General features: G+C 71.4%; 2 protein-coding genes across 3 annotated transcripts; one reads left to right on the top strand and one right to left on the bottom strand.

The window, feature by feature from the left end:
• Window positions 1–195: 195 nt before the first annotated feature.
• On the bottom strand, window positions 196–5,268 carry RGS11 (regulator of G protein signaling 11). 2 transcript variants are annotated; one of them, XM_048063294.2, is made up of 17 exons: window positions 4,804–5,268; window positions 4,258–4,354; window positions 3,859–3,909; window positions 3,681–3,787; window positions 3,546–3,597; window positions 3,402–3,460; window positions 3,130–3,206; window positions 2,924–3,005; window positions 2,747–2,815; window positions 2,053–2,076; window positions 1,905–1,966; window positions 1,617–1,730; window positions 1,331–1,446; window positions 1,063–1,150; window positions 809–947; window positions 658–740; window positions 196–588 (listed from the first exon to the last, which is right to left on the bottom strand). In XM_048063294.2, the coding sequence occupies exons 1-17, from the start codon at window positions 4,861–4,863 to the stop codon at window positions 456–458; spliced, it is 1,413 nt and encodes a 470-aa protein (XP_047919251.2). In that variant the 5' UTR covers window positions 4,864–5,268; the 3' UTR covers window positions 196–455. The 2 variants fall into 2 exon arrangements, with proteins under 2 accessions (XP_047919251.2, XP_047919245.2); XM_048063288.2 differs by having other exon boundaries at window positions 2,053–2,082; window positions 4,804–5,263.
• A 189-nt stretch (window positions 5,269–5,457) lies between these two features.
• ARHGDIG (Rho GDP dissociation inhibitor gamma) lies at window positions 5,458–9,185 on the top strand. Its single transcript, XM_066977523.1, has 6 exons — window positions 5,458–5,843; window positions 6,917–7,099; window positions 7,816–7,899; window positions 7,983–8,059; window positions 8,448–8,511; window positions 8,593–9,185. The coding sequence occupies exons 1-6, from the start codon at window positions 5,771–5,773 to the stop codon at window positions 8,790–8,792; spliced, it is 681 nt and encodes a 226-aa protein (XP_066833624.1). The 5' UTR covers window positions 5,458–5,770; the 3' UTR covers window positions 8,793–9,185.
• The last annotated feature ends 31 nt before the right edge of the window (window positions 9,186–9,216 follow it).

Here is a 9,216-nt window from a genome sequence, read left to right as displayed (position 1 = left end):
GGCTGCATGCGGGATCCACTGGGGTGGGATGGGGGCATATGTGTGTGCCTGGGGGCTGCTCCCCACCCCTGCCCCCTTGCTGCCAGCCCACTGGGGGCAGATCTAACTGGGCGAGGGGCAGCCACCCCCTCGTGGACCCCCCCCCACCCCACTGCAGCCTCCCTGGTCACCCCTCCCCGAACGTGACGCTGACCGCAGCGCTTTCCCCACAGGGTCATTTATTTTCTGCACGTGTTGTGTTGAGCCCTGGGGGGGAGGGGGCTCCTTTGGGAGGAGGATGGGGCTGGGGGTGGTGAGCAGGGGGCACAGTGGGGCCAGGCTGGCCGTGGGGCGTATGGCTTCTCTCCTTCAGTGCTACTGCAGGCAGGGTCCTGTGATGGGGCAGAGGCTGGGGTCCCCTCCACTCCCGCCGTGGGCTGGGACCATGCGTGGGCACGGCCGCAGGGCTGGGGTCCCTAGCTCTCCTCCTCGGGCACAGCCGTGGGGCCTCTGCTCTTGTCCTCGCCCTTGGCCTCGGCGTCGCCGGCGGGCAGGAGCAGGGCCGGGCTGGGGCTGGAGTGCCGCTGCTTGCGCATGAAGGGGAAGACCCTGGGGGCAGAGACAGGGTGAGCGCTATGGGGCCACCCCAGCGCCCTACGGGCCTGGTCCCCACCTCACCGCTTCTTGGTCTCCGGGGGGATGACGGCCTCGGCCAGGAGGTTCCTGTAGAGCTCCGACTTGAGGAAGCGCGGGTAGGAGTCCTGCGGGGAGCAGAGCCGTCGGGCCCGGCCCCCCAGCACTGTCCCAGCCCTGCCCAGCCCTTGCCCACCTTCTTCATCAGCATGTAGATGTGCATCTGGGCATCGTCCATCACGTAGCGGTGGGGCGTCTTGATGCCCTCCAGCGTCCGCTCCATGGTCTTGCTGTCGATGTTCACCCAGCGCGTGGCTCCAGGAGCCAGGAACTGCCTGGGGGTTGCACCCAGTGACGAACACCCACCCCAGGGCCGGCCCCCGTGCTAGGACGTGGCATTGCCATGGCCTGGTCCCCAAACCTGTCCCCTGCTGCCCCTCTAGTACTCACTGGTAGATGGAGTCCACGATCTCGGCGATGCGGGACTGCTCCCCGTAGCGCAGCTCCTCGCATGCCTCCCAGAAGCTCAGGTTCTCAGCTGAGGAGGGGGACACAGCGCTGGGGAGGGGGACGCGGCACCGGACACCACCCACAAGCAAACCCTGCCCAGGCCATCACAGCTGGTCCCACAGCAGGACTAAACCCCCCCCGGGCTGGAGAAAGCTGGTGTGAGGTGGGGCGGCAGGTCCTGGGGGGGGTCCAGGGTGGGACCACTCACCACTGAACTCCTTCTTGAGGAACTCGAGGAGCTGTGCACGGCCCAGCGGGTCGGTGAGGAGCTCACTGAAGTCGAAGCCCCAGCGCTCCACCCGCAGCTTCGTGGGGGTCGTCACCCTGCCGGCGACACCAGGGCAGGGGGTGTGGGGTGGGGGGGCTGCACATGCAGCCCCCGGCACCGTGTGGTCGCCCCGGGTCTGCCCGGCCCACCACGTCCCCTCCCTGCGCCCCGTCCCGGGGTTGGTGTCAGGGTGAGGAGGGTGGGGAGGGGACCCATGGGTGCTTACGTGGGGGCGTTCATGGCCCAGTACGTGGTGTCGTCTGTGATCCAGGGGTTGCTGGGCAGGCAGCCGGACATGATGGGGTCGTGGGGCACGTACTGCTCGTTGAACTTGATGTACCTGCCGGGAGCGGGGGCTGGAGGTGGCCAGGGCCGCCGTCCCCAGCCCCACTACCTGCCTGCTGTGGTCCCGGCCGCCTCGGGGGATGCTGCAGGGCCAGCTCGGGGCCGGGACACGTGCTCGGGCTCTGCGATGTCCTCAGCTCTGCCCACCGCCACGGCCGGTGCCGCTCACCCCTCAAGGCAGATGGACGACTTCACCCGGGTCCTGGCCATGGCCTTCCTGCAGTACTCGATCTGGGGCCGGCCGCGGGCACACAGGGCACATCAAGGCCCTGCGCCCTGCAGGGGCGCCCCCTCTCCCACCCCCTCACCCCGCTCACCTCCCGCTTGTAGTAGTCCATGTTCTTGGCCTGCAAGAGACGCACGGAGCCGGGTGAGGGCCTGGGGGAGGGCAGGACCTCGTGCCCACCAGCCCTGCCCGGCACCACCCAGGGAAAGCACTCGTATGTGCATCCCCAGCCCCACGCAGCCTCCAGCCCCCCCATTGATGCCCCCCCCTTCCCCAAATTGCCCAGCACAGCCCTGGGATGACCCAGGCATCCTGCCCCCCGCCCCGGCGGGACGCGTGGGTTAGTGACACTTACGTGGGCAGACGACACGGCACATGGAGAAGAGAAGAGAAAACCTGGAGGTTAGTAAGGACCAGCCGGGCGGACGGGGGGTGCTGGGGCAGCGTTAGTGGGGCCACCACACAAGGGAAGGGCCTGGCCGGCCCCAGCCAGCGTGGGGTCGGGACTGGCGGCTGCAGGGCCCTGGGGGTGCCAGGGGCGCAGGCAGCAAGGCAGCCCTGGGGGGATTAGCAGCACGGGCACAGATGGCAGAGGGTGCACGGGCAAACACAGACACCACACCCCCCCCCCCCCAGCTTAGCAAGGGCAGTGGGGACAGCTGGACACACAGATGTTAGCAGAGCTGGGGTTCACCCCCCCCCCCCCCCAAAAAAAAACCCACACTGTGCACAGCCTGGGCTGGGACAGCCAGGACAGCCCCGGGGCAGCTCCAGCCCGCGCTTACCAGCTGCACGCGGCTGGTGTGGCAGTTCCTGCGCTCGGGGCCCTGCTCCAGCACGCTGGGGGCTCCTGGCTGCAACGAGAGCAACGTGCCAGGGTTGGAGGGACACCCCCTCCCCCACCACCACCCCCAAGCCCCTGCACCCAGGACTGTGCATGGTGCCGGTGCCCTGGGCCTCACCGGGGGCCGGTTGACGAGCCAGTACGCCTGCTCCTGGCAGTCGATGACGATGCGGTCGCCCTTCCGCCGCTGCTTGGCCGCCCTGTCCGTGGCAAAGGCAGTGCCTGTGCCCCGTCCCTGCCGCTTCCCCAGGGCAGCAGCGGCACCAGCTCTTGCCCATCCCCATCCCTGTCCCCGTCCCAGTGCCGTGAGCGCCCTGCACTCACCGGAGCTGCTCCCGCGCCTGCATGACCACGAAGTCCCACGTGTGGTTGATCCTCTTGTGCAGGAGGTTGTAGTTGTCCTGGGGAGCAGCAGCCAGGTGGCCACGGCATGACACCCGTGCCCTGCCCTCGCCTGGCCCTGGGGCCCGTGGCATGGGGACCACTGCGCTGGGTGCAGCGGCGAGCACTGGCCCCTCCTGGGTGAGCTGAGCCCCCCCCCCAGCTCATCACATGCGTGAGCCCTGCCGCGGGCCGGGCAGGAGGGCACCCCTCACCTTCTCGTGCTCAATCAGGTCGCCCTGCTTGCGGATGTTCTTCTTTGCCAGGTAAATGGCTGCAAAGGGAGTGCAGCCACCTCAGCGGGGCTGGGAAGGGGCCGCAGCCCGTGGTGCCAGTGGCTGCAGCAGGTTGGCACCTACCATAGTCCAGCTCCGTGGCCGGCCACTTGGTGCTGGTCCAGAAATACGGGGTCTGGGGCGGTGGAGAGGGGCCAGGCTGAGTTGCGGCACTGAGGCTGCTGTGGCGCCCGCGCTGCCCACGGACAGGGCACGTACCTGGAAGCGGTAGGGCGACTCGTCCGCCCGTAGCGTGAGGCTGCGGGGGTCTTTGAGGGGGTAGATGTAGCCGTGCTTCACGATGAGGTTGCCGAGGTGCAGCGACTCTGGGGGGAGCGGGAGTGGGGGCTGCTGAGCGGCTCAGCAGCCCCGGCTGCCCTGCGGCACTGACGCTCACCCTCCTCCGAGATGCCGTACTTCTGGATGAGCCACTCCACGATGTCGTTCCCTGGGGACCGTTAGCAGGGTGTGACAGGGCCCCCCCCCCACGGCGGGTGCCAAGGGGGCGAGCCGGGTGACGGGTGCCCTGCCAAGGACGTGCTAAGCTGCCCGCCCCGAGTGAGCGCCCGTCCTGCTCTGCCAATGTATAATTGATCCCAGCTGCATTTCTGAGCGCACACGAACATGGGGAGGCGAGTGGCTTGGGGCTGGGGTGCCAGAGGGCTGGGTGCTGGGCGCAGCCCAGCGCAGAGCCGGGCACCCCAGGGGCAGAGGCAGGGCCGGGCGGGCAGCATCGCTCAACTCCCCACCATGCGCGGCCTCGCAGGTAGCCCCAGCGGCGGGGCCCCGACCTCACCTGTCATGGCATGGGGGATGACGGTGATGAGCAAGCGCTGGTTCCTCATCTTGATGCCCATGTCCGGGTCCTGCATGCTGACGATCATCCGCTCCATCTGCCCGGCAAGCATCGGCCACGCTCAGCCCTGCGGCTGGTGGCAGGGGCTCTGGGGACAGCCCGACACCCCAGCGCAGGGCAGCCAGCCGGGACACAGCCGGGTGCCCCTCCACGCGTGGGACACCCTGCAGCCGGCCGAGGTGCGGGGAACGCTGCCGCCGGGTGTCACCAGGTCACTGGGGAGCCCCGTTTTGGGGGAGCGAGCCCCGCCGGGGCTGCGGCAGCCCCGGGGCCGGGGGCATGGCACGGAGCTCCGGTGCCCACCCGCGGGTGTCCCCGCGTGGGGCGCTGCCCGGTGCCTCCGGCGCTGCCGGCAGCGTGGCCGGGGCAGCTCCCGCTGTCCCGCGGGGCCGGTGCCGGTGCCGGTGCCCGCTCCCCGCGGAGCCCGACGCCCGTTCCCCGCGGTGCCGGTGCGCGGGGAGCCGGTGCCGGGCGGTGCCGGCTCACCTTGCTGAGGCACGGCATCTGCAGGCGGGGATGCCCGCCGCGGGGGCCACCGACGGTCATCGCGGGCGCGCTCCGCTCCGCTCGGGACCGCGGCTTCCCCGCTCCCGGTCCCTGTCCCGGCCCCGGCACCGCCCCGGTCCCGGCCCCGGCACCGCCCCCGCCCGCCCCCGCCGCGCTCCCCCTGGCGGCCGCCGCGGTCCGCGCCCGGTGCCCGACCGGGGCATCCCGGGGCGCGGCGGCGACCCCAGCCCCGACCCCGACCCCGTTTCCCCGCCGCCCCCGGGGCGGTGCCGCGGGTGTTCGGGGAGCGCCCCCCGAGGCCGCGCGGGGCGGGGGGCGGCCGCCGGGGCCGGGAGCCTGCCGAGGAGCCGGCCGCGTCCCCCGGCTGCTGGCGGGCAGCGGCGGGGCCGTACCGGCACCGGGCGGGGCGGCTGCGGGAGGGCTGCGGGGGGGGCTGCAGGCGGCGGGCGGGCTGCGCGCTGCGCGCTCCCGGGTGCGGGCAGGGGACGGGGCCGCGGGCAGGGCGCGGGCAGGGCGCGGGGGATGCGGGCAGGGCGCGGGCAGGGCGCCCCGGGGGCGGGCAGGCGCGGTGCCGGCGCGCACGGCGGATGAGCTCACTGCAGTCTCGCCGCCCATGAGCGGCGGGGCTGGAGCCGCCCGGCGCCGAGGGGCGGGGGCGGGCGGGGGCGGGCAGCGGAGCCGCCGCGTCTGCGGGAGCCGCCGCCGCCGCCCCGCCGGGCCGCGCCGGGCACCGCCGAGCGCAGCGGGGGGAGCGCAGCGCCGGGCACCGCCGGGCTGCACCGGGACGAGCGCGGCCCCGTCCCCGGGCCCCGGGGAGAGCAGCGGACGGCGGCGGAGCCGCGCCCCGGGAGCAGAGCAGCGGGCACCCCCCCCCCCTCCCCGGGCGCTCCCCCCCCCGGCCCTTCGCGGCGCCCCCGGGAGCGCTGGGCCCGGCCCGGCCCCGGCCATGCTCGGCCTGGATGTGTGCGAGGCCGGCGGGCAGCTCCTGGAGCTGCTGTGGCTGGCGCTGTGCTACCGAGGTGAGCGGCGGCGGGGCCGGGCAGCGCGGCCCCCGCAGCGGGGGGCCCGGGGGTGGGCAGCGCCCGGGGGTCGCGGGGGTGGGCAGCGCCCCGGGCCCGGGCTGAGCATCGCCCCCGGTAGCCAACAGGTGAGCATCGGCCCGGTACCGGGAGCGGGGGACGGCACCGGGGGTCTCCTCGGCCGCTCCCCCCCCCCCGCTTGCAGCCCGGCCTGCGGCAGCCGGCGCTGGGCGAGCCCCCGGGCGGGTGCCTCTCTGCGCGGCCGGGCCTGGGGATGCGGCCGGGGCCCCCGCGCTGTGCCCGGCCCCCGCTGCTGCCCCAGGGACCCGCTCGGCCCGCCCCGGGGGCCGGGGGCTGAGCGCGGCGGCCCCTTGTCCCCCCAGGCTGGGGCTCCCAGGGAAGGGCAGGGGGGGTGATGCGGCAGGCAGGGCAGGGCAGGGCAGGGGCCCCGAAACCCCTGGCTGCAGGAACATCACCCGCCTTTGTGTGTGTGCCACCCCCCCCCCCCCCAGCTGGCTGGCACCCACCAGATCCGCTTGTTGACTCAGACCTGTGGGTTTTTTTTTTTTTAATTATTATTATTTTTATTTTTTCCTTTGAACCCTGTACCTGCAGCTGCTGGTGGTTTGGGGCAGGAGACGGGGCTGGCGGCTGCCCAGCAGGGTTGGAGCAGGGGCTGTGGTGCGGTGCCGAGGACCTCCCTGGGTGCCCAGGCACACGGGGTGCCTGCAGGCCACGGCAGGTTGCAAACGTGCCCCGAGCCGTGCACCATGTAGGCACGAGCTCGTCTTGCTTCATGACCGTGCGGAAACGCAGCTGGCGGCAACGCCTCTGGTCTCAGCTGTGCCACCGAGCCCCGGGGACACGGAGCCTGGCAGTGTCCCCACAGTCCTGAGGCAAGGGAGACAATGTGGCTGCAGAAGGTGGGGAGATGATTGCCCACATTCATTTGGGGTGTACCTGAGCTCAGTCCCCCCCCCCAGCCCAGCAGCCCCTGTGTGTCCCCAGGGCTTGGGGGGGGGGGTCCCCTGGGGTGTCCCCAGGGCGGGACTGCCACTGCCTGTCCCCCGCAGACATCATGGCTGACAAGGAGGGGGTGACGCTGTCGCTGGAGGAGGAGGACGATGCCGACGTGGCCCTGGCGTACAAGACGCCGGAGAAGAAGAGCCTGCAGGAGATCCAGCAGCTGGACCCGGGGGATGAGAGCCTGCGGAAGTACAAGCAGGCACTACTGGGCACCATCCCTGCGGCCGTGGGTAAGGCCGGGGGCCGCGGGCTGGGGCTGGGTGCCCCGAGCACCCCCAGCACCTTGTGCCGGGCGATGCAGCCTCAGCGGGTGCAGGGAGCTGGGGCATCCCTGTGGGTGCCGTCTGTCTGTGCCCACCCCGCTGCACGGAGACACCGGCATTCCCCTGCTGCAACGGGAACGGCTGCCCGGGGACCCCGGTTGCCTTGGTTACAGGATCACCGCCGCAGTTTCCATAGGAACGGGTACAAGGGACCAGGGAATTCATCGGGATGACAGAGATGGAGCGAGCGGCTGCGGGGGCTGACAGCTCGTGGCTGTCGGCACTGGGCCCCCCAGCCAGGCAGTGCCCCCCACTCCCCACGGCACCCACCCGGCCTCGTGCTGTTGCTGGTGTCTGCCTGGCCTGGGGCGCAGCACCGTCCCAGCACCCTGATGTGCCGGCCAAGGGGGGTGCACGGGAGCTGGGGAGGTGCGTGCAGACCAGCGGGGTGCACATTGGTGGGTTTGATGCCGAGGTTTGGGCAGGCCTGAGATGTCCCTGAGCCCTGCCTGGGCTGCCTGCTGTTCACCGGCTCCTAACTGTGGGCACCGCAGCCCTTTGGGATGCTGCAGGGGTGCGTGGGCAGGAAAGTCCCTGGGAGCACAAAGCACAGCTGCTCTGGGACTGGAGGTGCCAGCCCTGGGCGGGCTGGGTGAGGCCTGCACCCTGCCTTTTGTCCCTAGATGCCAGCGTGCCCAACGTGCAGGTGACGAAGCTCACCCTGATGTGCGAGCAGGCGCCGGGGCCCATCACCATGGACCTTACAGGTGAGCGCCGGCGGGGGATCTCCTGTGGTGGGAGGGAGGAGGAGGAAGGGGTTCCGGGCTGATGGTGCTGCCTCCCACCGCAGGAGACCTGGAGGTGCTGCAGAGCCGTCCCTTTGTGCTGAAGGAGGGGGTGGACTACAGGGTGAAGGTGTCCTTCAAGGTAAGGCGGATGCGGGCTGCCCTGTGCCCGCCGGCTGAGCTGGGCACGGCCCTGCTGCTGGCCCGCAGGGTGCATTCTGCCACCCACGGGTCCCTGCTGCCATGGAGCCTCTGCCCCTTGCCTGCCTCTGGCTCTGTGCCCCTCCAGGGGTCCCTGCCCACCCCGGCAATCCTTCCTCCCCAGCATCACTGCCAGCCGGGGTCCCTGCCACCTTTGCTCCTGCTCAGTGCCCAGTCCTGACCAAGAGGCCAGATCCTGGTGTAGTGCATGACAGGGCTTCGGGGGTGGGGGAGAGGGGGGCACCCCAAAGCCCAGGGGACCCCAGAATGAGGGGGGGGGGGGCACCACGCCGTTCCATGCCACAGCACCCCTGCCCTCTGCCTTGCAGGTGAACAGGGAGATCGTCTGTGGGCTGAAGTGCCTGCACCTCACGTACCGCCGCGGCCGGCCGGGTGAGTGGGGGCCGGGGCCAGGGATGGGGGCTTCGCCGCCCCGGCCCTGCTCACTCGTCCCCCTCTTGCCTTCTCACCCAGTGGACCGCGATGTCTTCATGGTGGGCAGCTACGCGCCGCGGGCCGAGGAGTATGAGGTGGTGACGCCAGCTGAGGAGGTGCCCCGGGGCCGGCTGGTGCGCGGCTCCTACCGCGTCCGCTCCCTGGTCACCGACGATGACAAGACGGAGCACCTCTCCTGGGAGTGGGGCCTGTGCATAAAGAAGGCCTGGGAGGACTGACCCCCCCCAGCCCCGCAGCCCCGCCTTCCGCCAGCTCGGGGACGCGGCTCCCGCGGCCCCGGGGACCCCTTGCTGCCCGCCGGCGCTGCCGCGCTCGCCCCATTCATGTTAAGGTGTGGGGGGGTCCCTTAGCAAGTGGGCACCCACGGTCGTGGTCTTCGCAACCAAAGTTATTTTTAATTGCTGTTTTTTTTTAATACTGACGCCCGACTCGTCCTTGCGGCATCTCCATCGCTGGGTCTGTGGCTGTGAACCTGCTGTAGCGCTGAGCGGGGCCTGCCCGGCCGCGTGGGACGGGACTGCCGCGCGGTGCCGAGCTGCCGGCCCTGTCCGACTGCCCGGTGGCAGGCTGTGCTCTTCCATCGCCATTAAACCGTACAGACTTGTCTCTTACTGCTGTGTCCACGCGCCCCTTGCCTTTGCC

This window comes from Anser cygnoides, chromosome 15 (genome assembly GCF_040182565.1).
Source record: "Anser cygnoides isolate HZ-2024a breed goose chromosome 15, Taihu_goose_T2T_genome, whole genome shotgun sequence".
Classification (NCBI taxonomy): Eukaryota; Metazoa; Chordata; class Aves; order Anseriformes; family Anatidae; genus Anser; species Anser cygnoides.
Note: the sequence above shows the minus strand (reverse complement) of the source record. Positions and strands in the feature narration are given on the sequence as shown.